This window comes from Pezoporus occidentalis, unplaced genomic scaffold (genome assembly GCF_034315485.1).
Source record: "Pezoporus occidentalis ecotype Australia unplaced genomic scaffold, CSIRO_AGI_Poc_V1 ctg28, whole genome shotgun sequence".
Classification (NCBI taxonomy): domain Eukaryota; kingdom Metazoa; phylum Chordata; class Aves; order Psittaciformes; family Psittacidae; genus Pezoporus; species Pezoporus occidentalis.
The window spans coordinates 332638-350590 of record NW_026914718.1 but is presented as its reverse complement, the minus strand read 5'-3'; the positions used below and the strand labels follow the sequence as shown (position 1 = coordinate 350590).

The following is a 17953-nucleotide window of genomic DNA, read 5'->3' as shown; positions in this document are numbered from 1 at the left end:
GTCTAAACTAGGTAATAGGCTCCCTCATTACCTCTTAAGATCAAAATGTGAGTTTTACTTCAGACTTAGCAGAGGATATCATTACCACCAGACCTGGTTATTGGTACCATTCAAGACTGACCAAAGGTCACATATTGAAAGCATCAGAATCAGCTCCTGCAGCACCTTCAATTTTTATTGGAATTCACCCAACCAGTCCTAGGGAAGGTTTAACATTGTTGGGATATGAGATCATTATAGCCCAAGCTGGTGTGACAAGAGACCGTAACAGTGATGTTTCTGAAAAGGTGGATAGGGAAGCGGAGATTTATATTCCAAATAAGTCAGTGATAAAGGAGCTTGTTCTTATTCTTCTTAATAAGAAGCACAGAATTTCCTGTACTAAACCAAATTAGTAAAGAGGCTTCCATCTGGGAAACGGTGCTGTGCTTTATCAACATTGTTCTAACAACAGTCAAATCAAGTATTTAAAGTCAGAAACTTGTTTGAAGACTATCCGCAAAGCAAATGACACTTTTTATGTGCAACAGGACATAGTGTCCCTCAGGGCACAGTGTGTTGCAATAGTACTTCTGCCTCTTGGAGCATTTTTGCTACTGTCATGTATAGACAAGTTGCTATTTTTCTTATGAGACAGAATAAAAACACGTGATGCTGCCAAAAGAAATTTAAGATACTTCTTCTTAATGTGCCTTTGCTGACACTGAGAGCCACAAAAACATTTCTGCATCTCTGGATAGCATTCCTCCTGTGTACCCTCATAATTTTAGTTCTCAGCTCTTCTTTGCCTGTAAATAGTTTTGAAAGAGGGCTTCTGACATACAGATCTATTACTACTCACTTCAGGAATACAGTGCAGCAAAACTTACCATCCCTGACAGTAGTAAACATCTTGTGGATTGTCCCTGTGGAAAGAGGCATATGCCATTTACTAGTTAGTCAGTCTGGATGGAGGTTAAGCTATAAGAAAGCTGGGACAGTGTGCCTCTACCATCACTTGTTCTGCAGGAGGAAACAGTGACTGCCTTCTCTGATGATTTCTAGGAAGCAGAATTTCAGCCTCCAAAATGAGCAATGTCAACCTCCTACCACAAGGACTAAATCAACACCAAGGAGCAGGCTGTATAAAGGAGTTAAGTGTTGCGGTCTTAAGTGATACCACAGCTGTAGATGGGTGCAGATGGGCACTGGCATACACCTTAAAGGAATCTCTCCTAAATAAGCTTTGTCATACAAAGAGCAAAGCTGTTAGCAATTGCAGTGTCTCTCAAAGTGTGGAGGGTATCATATAGCTCATCTCTTGTCCTAATGTTTACTACATCTGTAAAGGGGGATATTATTACACTGTTAAAAAAGAAATTGGGTATTCCTGAAAGACTCCTTAATAAAAGGGGGGGGGAAAAAGCTTTTAAATCAACTGGCAAAAGTAAACCTGGTGCTTACTCCCTTTCAGACCCTGAAAGTTTGCTGAAAGAGGGATGGGATTTCTGTTTCATAAATGTATTAATAGAATACTTCTGTATTCTCGCATGTCCATGGACTGGATGTGGCTTTCTCTGAATTTGGCCCCAAATTTAACAGAATCCATGCATTTGTGGAGTTTATTACCCAGCATGGAGAGTTTGTTCTCTGTCTTCAGGGGTTGTTAGGTTGACAATCCCTTTCGGGAAGAGCCAATAATCTTTTAATCTCTTTGTGTACTTCAGCCCCAAACACCAACTCCAGTGCACACCCAGCTTTGGAAGATGAAGTCACCATTGGCATCTGGAGGTCTCATTCTGCTGGCAAGAGCTGGTGTGCAGCAACAGCTTTGCCCTTTGTGTCAACAAAGTCTTGGGGTACCTTCGTCAACAGCATTTGTACTTCAGACAAAAAGCAGCTGTTCAAGATCATCATGGTGACAAGTAACATAAGCTGCTCCCCTTATTTCTTTGTTTTTTAAGAGTTCTGTGGCCTTCCTTAACTCAGGGCCCCCATTAATAATTTAACACAGTTGGGAAGTTGCAAGTGAAACAACAGACAAATGAGGAATATTTTCACAGAATCTGTGTCTGTGAGCAAATCTCAGCAAGGGCTGAGGAGCTGATACATGCAGTAAAGTCAGGGAGACACACACCGATTACAGCAGGCTTTGTATCAGCCCCTTAATGCTTACCAGTATTGAAACAGTTACTCAAGAATGGATTTAAGGTACACGACTAAGTGCTACACAGAACAATTTTAACAACATTCACACACATCTGGAAGGAAGTAACATGTGCTTTGTGTTGCTTCAGGCCTGAGATGCTGCAAGCAAAAGCAGTCTGTCTTAAATACAAAAAAAAACCCCAAACCCAAAAACCCACCCCAAGCTTTTTCTCTGCAGTCTGAGCAAATGGTGTCCGTCAGCTTCTCAGTAACAGAAACCAGATGCAGAATGGCCATCCAACCCTCTGAGTTTGCCCCCAGTTTAGGCTGCCGAAATTACATTAAAAGAAACGTGTGGAATTGTTCAGAAATGATGTAATAGGCATCCAAACACAGATTGTAACTCTCTGTTACTGTTCTACCTGCTAATGCAATCATTCTTGGGTGGCTGTGGGGATGCATCAGACATAATAAAACACAGTAGAAATAGCTGTTTGCCTGAAATACTTCAGCAGCTGTTACAAACTTAGTGTCTTGAACTAAACAGTTAGATCATGTAAATAACAGAAACTGACTTTCTTGGCCTTTCTAGGGCTTTACGTCTTTGAAGAGAGCCTGACCCACTCCAGCAACAGCATGTAGCAGATAGAGCATTTGCTTTGGGTAGGAATGGTAACCAAAATTGTTACAAATACTTTAAGCCTAATAGGCAACATTGAGGTTTTCCCTTAAAATATATATAATAAACTTCTATTAAAAACAAGGTTTAAACTTTTAATCTTGATAGACTGGACTTTTGGGGGACCTGCCCTTTGAGCAAATGTCTGACTGCCTCTACCAACTCCATTAGAATGAATGCTGCCTCATGATCAGGAAGCTACAGTCAGTTCTCATTAAACATGTGAGATACAACAGCTTAAACAGAGCATCAGAAGCCAGTGAGGACAGGAAAACACCACTGTCCCAGTGAAAGGCAGAGCAGAGCTCTTTTATTAACGGGTTGTGATTCCCCATGGCCAAGGACATGTGGCCTTTGTCTAAGAGACAAATGAAGACAGAGAGGATGCCAAAATCAGCCCCAAAATGATTTCTTAGTGGTGGGTAGGCAACTGCTGTGTGAAAGACTAAGCAAAAAAGGAAAAAAACATTACTTACTGCAGTTATACAGCTCACAAGCTACTATCATTTGGATACTTTTGAGCCATCCATCCCTTTGTTCTCTTGGAAGTAGAGGACATGTATGACACAAAGACCTTTGGCTTGTTTTCTGCACAGAGAAGGTGCTGTGATTTTAAGGCACTTACACACTGCTGTCTCTGCCTGGGAAGACCTTAGTGTAACTAAGAACCACTACCTGTTGATTCTGCAACAAAAAAACCCTGAAGCCTGAGATGAAAGAAGCGCACCTATAAAATCTTTTGATCATCCAGTCCCATTTCTTCAGGGATAAGTAATGACCCTAATCTCATCTTTCTTTCATTGAAGAGGACGCATGGGAACAGTGTAGAATGCTTATCACTTCATGCTTCTAATACATTTGTGTGCAATTAGGTTTTATATATAAATTGAATTTTACTACCATAAAGTATTCAGTATTAATCATCTTTTTGTTGATGGCATCAGAGTGGGTTTGTTAAAATGTGGAAACAATCAACACATTGAGATAATCATACAGTTTTTGAAGCAGGTGGTCATTCTGCTGCAGAACACTGTACATTTTAAGGAGAGGAGAATAAACTTACAGCAACTTGGATTCAGTCTTGGCTCTTTCCATTGGGCTGCACATCACTGCTTCTCTGTGGTAACTGTGTTTATGAAATCCCAGCCAGCTCCCACTAACCTCCCGCCATCCACCTCCACTGCTCATTTAGCATTTATACATATCATGCATTTCTGTAATGAAAATAAATGAATTAAGATAGATTGAATTACCCTCTAGAAACAGGATCTACTTAAAAAGTAAACAAAAGATTATCATCAATTTCATGTTTGTAGTATAAACGCTCCAATGCAGTTAGCCAGACATGAAAAAGACTCAGTCCTACCATCCATTCTAAAGCTCCTTAATCACTATACCATATAAAAAAGGTAATTTTCTCAGGTTTGGGATATATCTGGACATTTCCCATAGGCTTTAATAGAACTAGACCTACATGAACATGAACTAAATCCTGTCTCCCTTCTGTGTCTTTAGTGAATCTAGGTACTTTCTGCTTATTGTATGTTATTAGTATTTTATAAACATTGAGGTTTAATGCCTTCTAGCTTTCATTGCTCTAAATACTTAAGACTGATTCTTTCCAAGAGATCTGCATAGCTTGAACACAGTGTGGGCTGGCATGAAAAATCACTTGATGAGCCTCTAGAGCCTGTGTTTAACTGCAGGTCTGACTGGCCAACTGTTAACAGCCTCACAGGGCCTGGAAAAGCTGCAAATGTGGACAAAGTCTACAAAGGAATCTCACTGATAGCTGTTTTCTGGCTTTTCTGCAGCAAAACTTGAACTCCTTTTATCATTGTAGTTTAACTTCATATTACTCGATTCATGAAGGGTCACAGATGCTGCTCTAAGCAGGTGATTTTATAGTGTGGCAGGGGAAAGGATATAGATCTGACTTAATGGGAGGTGATGAAGATTAAAATGGGCTTCAAAGGGGGAGTAAATGGAACAACCAGTGATCACAACTACTGGGCAAAAATGAAAGGCAGGCAGCAGGAAGTTACAGGGACAGCCTTCACAGGCTGCAGAGGCTCCTGAAATACATGCACATTTGCAGTTTTGATCCCACATTTCCCCACAGTTGTCTGTTCAACCTCTACTAAGGTACTCAAGGCAACAAAGCACCTTGCGATCTTAACTGCTGAAGGCATTTACCTCCCAAAAGCTTCTGCCTGAGAGAAAATACTTAAATGTCAAATTGCCAACAAGCAGCACTAAAGAAAAGCACTGGAGGTAGAAGGAGCCTTTTTTTACTTTTTCAGGAATATTGTTTTTCCAGTTTGAAATTCTGAATTTTTCAGTTTGGAAAAGAAGTTGCTGTGAATACCTCCCCCCATAATACCCACTAAATAACCTGAGTCTGCTTCTCCCCTAGAATTTCTGAGTGTGCCCTTATTCAGTAATGAGGCTGAGCCTGTTTCCCTGCTTCTCAGAAGTACTGCAGAGCGCAATGTTCATCTGTTCATTACACATCTTGGAGAAGCTTACACTTCTGGACTGCTGGTTGCACCAGTAATAATGCCTTATTGTGGCGAGAGTTCACTGTAAATGTCTATTAAGCGAGACATCTATTTAAGAGGACCAGAGTGCACGTCTCATGCCAGGGTGGGAGTTAAAATATAAAAGCTATTTGGCTACATTAATCGGGTTACAAGATCTATCAAGTCCTGATTTTGTCTCCATTTTGAAGAACCTTCATGACATGGCAGGCAAACATACCAGGTAAATGTAATGTGGCATCTGGTCTTCTGTCAAGGCAGGCAGGAGTGAGGGTTTTAGGCTTTGACATGTTGACCAGGCATGAAGAAAATGAGAAACTCTCTTGCTGCCCTGATTGAGTAACTTTGCCCATTCCTCATTTCAATTTATCAATGCAGAGAGAAGAGAGAAGCAGAGACAGTTCTGCTGCAGCTTTCCTATTCTTCATTCCTCTCAGATGAGATCTTCCATGCTTGGTCCCTCACCTGCAGAAATACAGTAATTGCCATGTACCTCAGAAGACCTCTGCCCTAGTCCTCTAGACTTAAATAAGCTTCTTCCCCAGCAATGTCATTGCCTCCTGACCTACAACCTGGAAACTTACACCCCAATACCATCTGGTTATTGAGAACCCCTTTTGTCAACACAGTAACGAAGGCCTCAGTACTGCCTGCTCTGCAGACATCCCTGGTTTGCCATATGCCAGGTTCAGGGGCTGTGAGATGAAACAGGGTTCTTCAGCATCTTAAAATAAGCTTGGAAGATCTGGCAAGACAAAGAACCAAACAAAGTCAAGGTCTCATCTCAAGTTGTGTTCTCTCCAAGTAGTTTATCCCAAGGGAAAGATGACTTATAGAGCTGTCCTGGCACCATGTCCTGTGCTTAGTCTTCTAGTTATCAGTAGCTCATTTTCATTATGTTTATTTTTTCCATGAAGTCATTGTCTGTATCTAAATAAAGTGGGTTTAGATTATATAAGGAAATTCCAATGTCTTCACTTCTCTCACACAAAGCTCAACATAACAATCCCATGTCTATTCCTGTAAACCTTAACAGAAGATACTGAAACATAATACCACACGAGATAATTCCTACTAATAAACCATGTCTCTGTCTATGGGATTACCTCTCAAGGCTCCAGTTTCTAAGTGTAACTGACTGTATTTAAGAACTTTCTGCTGCAGCAGCAGATAGTTAAGGAAATTCCTCTGTTTCACTACTTTAAAACTTAAAATATCTGTATTTCAGTTTTACACACACAAGTATTTTTGAACTAATTGTTCAGTACAGAGAAGGCTGAAAATCCAGATTTAGGCAGGACAATACAAAAGGTCTGTAATACAAACAAGCACAGGTTCATCATCAACCAAACCAAAATCTGTAAGGTGCAGAGAATTCCACTTTAAGAACACAAACTGAGAAGTGTTCATTAGCTCTCATTCAGGTCAGTGGACTTCCTAAGGATATGCTTGAAGTGGGATGGAAAAGAGAACACATTGAAATCCTCGGGAAAAGCAACACCCTACAGACCCAAATGGCCCCCCTATATATTGTACAGATGTTTTGAGTTTGAGTACATAGCAGATCTCTAGGGAGGCAGATCCTCTAGTTCAAGCCTACAGTGGTGGTGATCCCATGGAGCACCCTGTCTGCACGTGATGAGATTTTCATGCCACCCATGCAAGCAGGCAAACAGAAGCTCATTTGTCAATTAGTCTAGTTTGTATAAAAGAAAACTCCAGAATCATAGGGTCTCTGCAGCCTCCACTCTGTGAATACATTCACCTCCTGCAACTCACAGGCTAACACAAAATGAAGGAAATAAGGTTTTGTGGTCCTATCATTAAAATATTGGCAACTGTAGCCACAGATAGCATACTTGAGGGAATTAATCACTCATTCCCCCCTCCAAGGGGCCTAGTCAAATAGCTACCATCAGTGTCATAGAAGCCAAGCCAAATCAAAACAAACCCCTGTGCCAGTGGCATGTCAGTGTTTGGATCCTCATCAGGAACGCCAGTGCCTTCTGGAAATACAAACGTCATGACTCGAATCTGTGATTTATTTTCAGCTTCCAGAAGAAATGTAATAACTGAGATCTATGCAGAAGGTTCCTGCGCTACCTCCCTGCTCCAAACCACTGAAAGCTTCACAAAGCCATATCTTTCAGCTGGCATCAACTGGTGTAGCTACCGATTTCAAATGCACTAAGCTGATTTATGCCAGCTGTGAGGTGGCCCCTATAAATTAACAGATACCTATGAGCTGATCAGAAGTCTAATACCTGTGTACAGATTATGCCATACTATTTCACAATATTAGAGGTAATTCCTTGAGTTGCTAGTTTGCTTCTAAGTTCTTTGAGGAGTGATTAATTCACCCAAGTGACCATGGTAAGTAAAGTTTTCTAGCAGATAGCAACACTGACAGTTCCTTTGAGTAAAACAAAGGCTAAAGTTGTTCCCAGTTTTTGCTGCAAATTACACAAGTGACAGCAAATGAGTGGACATCACTTAAAATGCTTGAAGATCTGAGAGTGATTTACCTTTTGCTTGTATTACATAACACATAAATGTCTGTTTTCACTTTTGGAAAAGACTTCTGACATTTGACTGAGTACATTTAGGACCCCACAGTTCCCACTGCTGGAGGTCTCTGATTCTTGAATACCAGAATACATTACTTTGAGCTCCAGCTTGGCATCTTCCATAGGTAGATGACATTACAGTAACCCTGTAAGCTCAGAGAATATGGCCTTTAAATCTGGTAAGTGGAAGAAAAATCAACTAATCTGTCAATGCCTTGGTACAAAGAGTGGGGAAGTCCAGCATTCCTTTGCTACAAGAAATTGTGCTTCAGATTGTCACCAACAGTACATCACAAAGTGAGATTAAGTAATTATGAACTGACTAGGACTTGAACACATGCCCTCTCACCTAAGGAAAGGATAACAAAACATTTATAGCACCAGCCCATGCACATGAATAAAGATATCCCTGAGTAAGTACCTATGAAGTGATTTAGCCTCTGTCAGAGAAGCCAAATGCCCAGGAAATCCTTCACGCATTTATTTGCCATATTGCACCCAGCTGTTAGTACAGGTTCTTGTATTACAAATGAAGCACAGAGAGGCTTAAGTCCAGATTCTGTAAGCTATTTAGTCACCTTATCTCAGTTCAGTTGCATCTCTCAGGGTCTGCCTACATGATTTCACTGGGTTATTCATCATGCTTGCTCTAGAAACAGTGTTTCTGTCATAGCTGACAAAATCTAAACAATTCCAGTCTTACATTTAGTCACTGGCCACCTGCCCATCTGAGAAATGGCATTTATAGAAGACTATAACAAAAATCACACCCTCTTACAAATGTTAACTGAGGGCCACTGCTTGCTCCTAACTTCACTTTGCTTTGGAAAGCAGAGGAAAGCATTTTCCTACAGCTCTACAGCACCCTCTATTGTTTTCTTTTTCTAATCAAAATTTGCATTGCTGTGGCACTAAAAAAAGAATACATGCAGTCTTTTCCTAAAGCAGCATAAAAATAAGGATCAGTAATATAGTACGGTGCAACCAGAAGGCAGGGAAAGCAAAAGGTTATAGGTAAGTTTCTATATCAGTTCACTGATCACACAAAAATGCTTCCTTGAAGGCAGAGAGATTTTAGCTACTCGCTTCAGCAAAGAGTTGAGCCTAACAATGCAGAAGCTTTGTCTAGTAAGACCTGAGTGGTGGCTACAGAATTTAACCTTATAAACGTAAACTGGAAACCATAATACACATTATACTAGGGCAACTATAAACAATGTGAAATAGGTCTGAAGGTTCATTAAGTGTTCTCAGATGATGAATTTGTAAGATGTGGTTTGGGTAGTTACACAAGGTGCCAAATGGATTCAGTCTGTCAGTTATTCAGCCACTACACGGCTACACATTATTATCACTTGTTATAAACTTCAAGTGGTGGTGGTGAACCAAAAAGCCTAACACACAAAACACACACTCAAAGCAAGATTTAACTTTGAGTTGGACAGAGTCCATTTGCATGTGAAGAAATACAATTGATCTGAAGATCTTCTAGGAATTCTTTGTTCCCTGAAACTACTTAAGAACAATTTCCATGACTGCCTCTTGAAATGCTTGTTTCAGCTGAACTCACAAACTTGTTCTCTGAATTAACTCTTCTTGCCTCCTAAGTGATGAATATAACCCAGTACTGAAGTGGCATGCGTAAATTTGCATAGGTCAAATGCAGAGCTTCGTAAAGTTTCATAGAAGATACAGAGAGTCAAAAATCAAATCCAAGAGTCATGGAGGGCCTGAACTCTTTAACAACTGCTGTGGCTCAATACAAAGATATAAAAATTGTTCAGAGCCAGGCAGAGTTAAATGTGGCGGTGAATTTAGAAACAAGTACATCTGAAAAACCAGGAGCAAGTCAAAAGCCATGTAACACATATCTAACTTCCTCCTGGGTTTTCTCAACAGGGCAGAAGACTTGCCAGGGACTTGCTTGTGTAAGGCTTATGCCAGAACAAGACAGATGGGATTGGATGTGAGGGATGGAGAGCATCTTCTGGTCCCTGGGACAGATGGTTGGTCAGGGCCAACATCTTGTCTATATCCCCTATCTTATAGTTAGAATTCACCCTTCGACATTTCAAGTTTCTTTTCTTGTTATCTAGACCTGACAGAATCTTGGGTGTTCCAAATCAGAGGAAATCTGATTAAATGGAAGTACCGCTAAATGTGAGACCGCAGCAGATACTGCAGCATTGGAACTTAAAAGTCAGTTACACCAGGAGTAAGATAACATGTGAAATGTCCAAAGAAATAACCTGCTGTGTTAACCCCGTGGTGCCAGAATGAAACAACCAGTAAAGAAAGTTATTATTTTTCATTACTAACTCAGCAGCTGGTGGTTGGTTCAGGGAATTCTATGCTCTCAGCCCCTTCCAAGCTCCTCTAAGACATACTTTAAAAACAGGATGAAAGGAATACAAGATAGCAGAGGTTGGTAGTATGTAAAAATGGGCAATTAACAATTACATGTAAAGATTCCTTGAAAACCAAAGCCCTAAGAAGGAAATCAATACGGTGTCTGACACAAAATGGATAGGATATCTTAGGCAATATGTAATGAGTAGTGAAGGATTTTCACTAGCTTTCAGAAGATCAACAGATCAATATTACAAGCTTCTGTAAAAACCTGGCTTTGTGCTCCATAAGTAACTTTGTTTGCACTGCACCCAGATTAACTATTTCAATGAATGTTTCTGGAAAATACTGTGATTTAAATATACATCAATGGCAATCACACTGCCCTGAAATCAATCCAAAGAATTAAAGTCAACCCAGCAAATCTACTGCAAAAAAAAGAAGCAAAACTATCACTTTCAGCAATATAAGCTGAATATAACTTCAGCATTTCTTCTATTTGCCTCCTGTTTGGAGTGTTAACTTCCTGTGTGATGCTTTACGGTGTCCAAGTGCTTTTTTATTTTACTTACAAGCCAGCACTTCCATGCAAAATGGATGAAGAGGACAGGAGAGCTAAAATGCTATAAAAGAACTGATTGATCAGAAGGACCAGAATTACATGCATGGATAACATGTGAACAGAACAACAGAAAAATGCAGCACTGTTCCCTTAGGAAGCGGAACCAAAATACACCAGTTCGATATAAGAAGTTGTCAGTTTAAAATGACTTACAAAGCAAAAGCTCTCAGCTGCATAGGTATTCATGTAACAGGTGTTGGATTAAAGTTAAGGCGCAAACTTCCAGTAAACATATAAAAAGTACACACACAACCTCGTGCGCTACATACTTATGTTCAGGAGCAACTAGTCCAAAAGTACGTATCAGCAAGAGGTCAGAAATATCACCTTCAGCAACAGAGTAAGTAGTCTTGTACTGTATCCTGCTCAGCAAAATTAAGGTAGCGCAGGCATACAAGTGGCTTCAATAAATAACAATCCAGGAACAAGGCTGTGCCCTGGCCCACCTACAACATAGTTTAAAAGAGTACAGGATACCACAACCCAAGCTGAAACAGCATCTGTGCGCCCATGGACAGGGTGGATAGGGGTCCCTGGTGAGGCTGCTTAGGGCCTCCAAGACCCCATACTGCTCTCAGGACTCTTCACAGTTGGATTCACAGATGCCAGCACATTTAGAACTCAGTATTATTTTCCATCTGATCAGCATGTACACATCAACAGGACTGCAGGGCTGAGCTGCATCCTTGTGTGTTAGGTGGGAAGGGTAAGAAAGCCCTGGGGCTGGAGAGATTTCACCTCTGTTGGTGTGTTTAGTGTCCTCCCCTCCAGAACATCAAATGGATCTTTCACTGCATACTCCTGACCTGTACCAGCATTACTGCCCCTTGTGGTGTTTGTTTGGGATTCTGGGGGGTTTTGGGTTGTTTTTGTTGTTTTTTTTTGTTTTTTTAATAAAAGATAAATGTTCTCACAATTATAACTTTTATATTATAAGGAGATACCAATCTGTCACTGTCCTGCTCCACAGAAATATGACAGTTTAACTTGGAGCTGTATTGCTGGATACACTCAGCAGCAGCTCCAGAGGCTAAGTCTTCATGCTTGTGAAAGTATCCCCCTACATCTCAAAGCATCCCAGAAGCACATGCAACTTTCAGCTTTGCTGCCCATAACGCTCAGATATGACAGTTCCCCAATGCTGTATCTTTCATAGCAAGTAACTCTTCACAGAAATGGCCTTCTGGATGAGATGTTTTGAATAATTTCATAAATAAGGAAATTATGTCCACCTAATGGCTGTATCTAACAGCATATCACATGAGAGTACTCCAGCAGCTCATGAAAGTTTTCAGACTTGAAGGAAAAGGCCTCAGGTTGGAAAATTACCGAGATTCCAAACTATTCAGGTAAGTGCTGGAATGAAATACTGAAGCGAAACATCCTCATGAAGCAAGATGAAGTGGACAATTCTTTTACTTACAATATCTGTAAAGAGAAAAAGCCACCACAAATCCAGTTTAAAGCAGGAAAAATATGTTATGTCTTCTACACAATGCCATCATCAGAATACAATGCTTTACCACTTCCGATAGCAGGATGACAAGACATATCATCCTGTAATATTTAAGTCCTCAAGGGTCTACAAAGCATTACCAAAGAGTCTATGAAAGTTGATACCAAAAAGGAAATACGTAATGTATAGGCCTATAATGCTACACCCATGACTTACAGCTTCCTCAGGAAGTTCTCAGTATCTGCATTAAAGCATAACTCACAGATGTTCTCAGGAAAAGCATGCAAAGTTATCAAAATCAAATACAAAACCTTGCTAGAAACTGGGGGCTTTAAGAAACATTAGAAGTCCTCAGGTATAGTAAAACCAGTCAAGTTTCAAACAGACAAAACAGAAGATCTGCTGTTCTGCTGAGACAAATACAGCAAACATCCGTCCTTTACTGGAGTTACCAAGCAGAGCTGCTGAACTTACTGCACAATGCTTTTGTGGGGTTGACCTGCTGTCCAGCAAGCAGCTGCTGCAGCTTCCTGATGTCTATGCGAGCCTCAGCCATGCTTTCTGGATCTCTGTCTTGAGAACTTTGACATCCATCCTCTAATGCTAAAAGCATAAGAACACAACACTTGGTCATAACATCAGGAGTTGCAAAACATACAGGAACACACCTGATAATAACTGAACAGCTGGTACCCAAAGGGGCTGTTTTCAGAAACAGCAGTACAAGGAAGAGAAAGCCCAGTTTTCCTACAAAGTTGTCAAGGATACCAGAATTCTCTCACTAACATGAACTAGCCATTAGCCACATTTTAAGGTTTCATTTGAAAAAAATCTCAATATATTTGATGCTATTTTGTAAGGACTATCAGAAGGTAAGTACCATTATCAGCATCACACTGAAATCAGACAGCCACAAGAGGCAACAAAACTGGAAACTTACCCCAGGAAGGATTTCCCAAGTCTTTAAAATGTGTTGTTACACAAACTAAGTCAGTTTCTATTTTCAAGTTCATTTCTCCACTCAAGTTTGCTTCAATCATCTGCAATACAATCAATCTCAGTTTTAGGCAAGCCTCTTTCACACTGAAGAATTACAGAAGAATAAAGCACAGCTTTGTTCAAGTACAAGCTGCCAGACACATTTCAGTGCCTTCACAGCTCAACCCTACTTTCTGAAGATGAACACTGGAAAGTTCAGGTACAAAAAGCATTTCTCATCACTCCTGTGAGATGAATCCTAGATCAACCTCCCTGAAATTATGAAAAGAAAGAAATGCCACTGCTCTCCAGTACCTCTAGAACAAGCACTAGTTTTGGGAAGCTGATGTGTTGATGTGTTTAGAAATAAGAGACAGAAGCTAGAGAAATGCAAGGTTTCCTGCATTTGCACCAGCACTCCATAAAGCCAGGGTGGACTGGAAAGCCACCATATCAGAGTTTGGAGTACAGGCTGACAACCAGGAGCGCTCCATAGCATTTCCTTTAAATCCTACCTCAAGTCTACCTTAATTCCAGCCACAAGACTCACTTAATGGGCATTTCTTTCATGAAATCACTTCAGAAGTCTCTAGGTGGCTTCCTCAACAACCACAATTTCCTACTAGCTATGAAGAGTGGCTTGTAGCAACACAATTCTTTCAAGGATTCAGTTTAAAGAGGGAAAGCTTCCAGGAAGCCCAGGACAAGCTCTTCAGTGCTAATCCTAAAACAAATCCCACGATTCTCTTCAACCCCTACAGAGTCTTCAGATGCCTTTAGTGCAATGTCTTATCCCAAAATAAGATGTAACATGGGGGACCAGTTTGGGCAACAGGGAAACATGCTATGTCCAGGAAAAAATAAGGTCTGTAGGACACACATCTCAAGTGCTTTAACTTACAACGTAATTGCTGAGATTCCTCATTCTCTCCACAACACTCTTCATTATTTTCAGCACTGGTAGGTAAATACTGACCTAAAAAGATGTAAGAACTGCATTGGCTCAAGTATTTCATGTGTAACTGGGATGTGATGCATTTATTTCTCCCTTCAATCCTATCTTATTTTGGGATCTGTTGTCTACTGAGTGCGGGAAGCACAATATTTAACTGAAATCAGCAAAGGTCTCAGGAACAGAGGAACTCTGTCCCATTATACCAACAGGCCACTGCTCTGGCAATCGCTTCAGACATACAATCCCATCTGTGTTCAAAATAAATGAGAAACGGGTTTTTGCAGATCAGATTCTCACTTGAACCCACATCTGTGTTACTGAGCAGTGAAATAGTTACTATAGCCAAAAGGGGAAGAACACAGTCCCCATGGTACTGTAAATCATTTCTGGAACTGCATCAGTGGAAAGCTGAAATAACAGAACAAAACACATCAAGTTTCTACTAAATCTTATGTCTTCAGAATTTAAATGCTCTCAACTATAGAAGTAACACATTCATAATCTCAAACAGGAGCACATCTGCACAAAGTCCTTTCCTTGAAAGTATGCTAAAAGTCAAAAAGGATATTAAAAGATATATAAAAATCAGGAGGAAACACATATAGATCTAACTCTGCCAGGTAGGCCATGAATTTCAGAAAGAACAGATTATTTAGGCCACCTGGTACCTAAACAGCCAAAATGGTCAAAACCTGTGTGCTTTGGAAGTGCTCCTACCTAAAGCAATGCAAGTCCTCTGCTCCTCCCTTCCTTCACCCTGAGTATCACAGCAATGACTGGTAATGATCTGCTCTGTTTCTACAGGTTCTGGAGACTCCCTTGTCAAGATGGAACCCATGTCCCACCACTCTCCAAACCTCTAGCTTCCAGCCTTCACTCTTTCCTTTCACCTTCTCTCCAAACCTCACTGGTAGTATAGACCACAGCAACAGCATTCCACTTGCAACCTCCCCTTTCCATAGGGAATATAAAACAAGATGCTTACATCAAAGTCTGGCACACTGGGCTCTCTGAAGTCATTCCATAATCTTCTGGGAATAACCCCCACAGGAATGTCATGTGTCACAATCCTACTGCTGCTTGATAAGGATGGCTTGAGAGAAGAGAGAGGATGCTCTTGCAGTTAAAAACAAGACTGGAATTCTAAATTCAAACTTTTCAGAGCCACTCTGGGAAATACTATAACTGAGTGCAAAAGACATTCAGTTCCAGTTTTCCATAGGTTCCTATCAGTCTGCTATTAAGGACAATCAAAAGCAAAACAGAGCCAAAAACTACACCGAAACCTCCTTCACCTAATGGCTTCAGTGAGAAAGCAATAATCCACACATTTAGAGAATGAAGGAATGGGGGAAAGTAGACATTGGGAAAAGGTGTTTAAAGCACATATCTTTCATTCTTCTACCACCTCTTCCTTGCCTTTTGGACAACACAAACCTGGCTCCGTGTGCTACCACTCATGATGGCAGGAAAGGGTAATGGAAAATGGCGTTTTTCTTCCTTTATTTTTCTAGAATTACACAAAAGCTTCTATTTTATCTTAGGAAAAGCACTTAATTTCTAAAAGCTTTTTCTTAGTAATGAAGATAAAAGCATGGTTGCACTTACCAGCTCTACAGCAACTCTGAGACAGGGACAGTGTTTGTTAGTCAACTTCATCTTCACTGCCTTAGCATTGTGGGCAGTTTTCAATGCTCTTGACAGGTTCTCAGGCATCAGCTCTAAATAGATCTCATTGTGCTCTGCAGCCACTCCTTCCATCTGAAATTCATCGAAGAAATTCCCCTACAGGTTTTTAAGTTGGGAAATAAAACACAGCAAATGAAAATATGACAGACGGGTAAGTTTTAGCTATCAGAACTCAAGTTTAGTATGGCGTGTGTACAACAGGAAGCTCTCCTGTGCCTGGCATCACCTGCAAGAGTCAAGACAGGCTGCACAGGCACAAAAGCCCCTTGCTTCAGGCTAAATGTATTGGTTTCAGATCCTCCCTTAACAACTACCAGCCCTCAAAACCAGGGGCGTAAGAGGTGAGTTACAGTCTCCTGTTGCCAGCTTTGGCCCTTGTGGGCCAGCCCACACCAAAGCTTTACAAGAAGTGACAACCAAAGGGGATGTCCAGCCAGAAACATGAGGTCTGTGTAACCAAAAGGCACTCCTGCAAGGCAGAACGCCTTCAGTGAACAAGGCCACCCAGGACTGAGGCCTGGCGCATCTCAGGTGAGGGCTGCACATACAATAAACCACCGTGTACACCAGACATGACTGCCCGCTCTGGTCTTCAATGCTGTGTGACTGTTGAGCGTCCCGGGCTTACCTGGTTCAGCTCACACCACATACCAACACCTCCATTGGCTACTTTATCAGAGAGGATGAAGTACAGCTTGCTGACAGTCAGGCGCAGGGTGCAGGTCTTGGCTAACTTGGCGATTGTGTTAATTACACCTGGCGGAGGAAGGGGAATGTTACAGCGGGAACCGCTCCCCACTCATCCCAGGGAGAGCTCGGTCTCCACAAACGCAGCTGCGGAAGCTCTTAAAATACTTCAGGGCGAAGAGAACCTGCGGCTGCCTCATGGCAGTGCTCAAGGCCAGGCTGGAGCAACCTGCTCTAGTGGAAGGTGTCCCTGCCCACGGCAGGGGGTTGGAACTGGATGAGCTTTAAGGTCCTTTCCAACCCAAACCAGCCTGGGACTCCATGAAAAGCGCCCCACGCTGCCTCCCCCTCACAGCCGGTGAAGGTGCCTGGGCCTCACGGCGCGGGCTGGGGCTACCCCGCGTACCGCGCTTCCCTTTCCTCGGTACAGAAGGTCCCGCCCGCCCGCCCTGCCGTCCCCCTGCCCGGGCGCACTCACGGCTGAAGTGGTTGAGGCAGGCGAGATCCACGATCTTAGCACGGAAGCGCATGGCGGCCCCCAGCCCTCCGCGCAGCACCGCCCGCCGCCGGCGCACGGCCGAGGGCGGAGTCTGTCAGGAAAAGGGCGGGCAGGGCCAGGCCCAGCCCCGCAGCCCGGCGGGGTAACGGGCCCAAAAGGGAGCGTTGGGCAGGGGAGAAGCAGCAATCGTGTGAGAAAGGAGGGAGAGCAGAGCTCTGGAACACGCGTTTCCTCTTTCCCATCCCAGCAGAGCAATCAAAACACCTGAAGTGCGTTGAGAAAGGACCTGCCCTGCAGGCAGGCTGCCTTTGCCCTGTGCTGTTTCAGTGCCTGGTACGCAGGGCTCTGCGGAGACAGGGATCGCCTACAAAGGAAAACCTTGCTTTACCTGTCCTCTCCATGTGCTGGGTAACTTTCCGACAAGAGACTTGGTCCCTTGCCTCTGTGGTGCTCTTAAGGACTGCAAGGAGCTAAATACTTTTGTCCTCTTGGGTTCCTCAGCGTGCTTTTGTCACACTGCCTTGCCTTTGATGTTTAAACACTCTAGGGATGCTGCTCACAGTGCCGATGCTGCGTGTTGACACAGTCATTACGAAGGAAATTAAAGAACAAAAGAAACAACAGTGTGTCTACATACCACCACACAGAGGGATAGGGCTGGAGAGGTTATCCTCTAGCTGCGCTGCTCCCAGGCCCTAGGCACATCGCAGACAGCAGCTGAAGACTGGCATAGAGAAACCACTCCAGTGTCATGGGCAGCTCATTCAGTGAAATGAGCTCACAGGTACCTTCCTCCTGCCCCTAA

At 42.2% G+C, this 17953-nt stretch overlaps 1 protein-coding gene across 2 annotated transcripts; it reads right to left on the bottom strand.

Moving 5' to 3' along the window:
* Nucleotides 1-288: 288 nt before the first annotated feature.
* On the bottom strand, nt 289-17275 carry HUS1 (HUS1 checkpoint clamp component). Of its 2 annotated transcripts, XM_062625334.1 has the most exons (9): nt 17128-17275; nt 16591-16718; nt 15882-16058; nt 15259-15366; nt 14220-14294; nt 13281-13380; nt 12815-12943; nt 12214-12312; nt 289-6091 (listed from the first exon to the last, which is right to left on the bottom strand). In XM_062625334.1, exons 1-8 carry the CDS (start codon nt 17177-17179, stop codon nt 12230-12232), a joined length of 852 nt encoding a protein of 283 aa, XP_062481318.1. In that variant the 5' UTR covers nt 17180-17275; the 3' UTR covers nt 289-6091; nt 12214-12229. The 2 variants fall into 2 exon arrangements, with proteins under 2 accessions (XP_062481318.1, XP_062481319.1); XM_062625335.1 differs by lacking the exons at nt 289-6091; nt 15259-15366 and having other exon boundaries at nt 11949-12312.
* Between the last annotated feature and the right edge of the window lie 678 nt (nt 17276-17953).

Coding starts and splice junctions, on each gene's coding strand:
- HUS1 (XM_062625334.1), bottom strand. CDS start 17,179: ATGCGCTTCCGTGCTAAGATCGTGGATCTCGCCTGCCTCAACCACTTC. Junction 16,719..17,127: donor CTGCCTCAACCACTTCAGCC/GTGAGTGCGCCC, acceptor TTCCTCCGCCAG/GTGTAATTAACACAATCGCC. Junction 15,367..15,881: donor TCAGAGTTGCTGTAGAGCTG/GTAAGTGCAACC, acceptor TCTTCTCTCAAG/CCATCCTTATCAAGCAGCAG.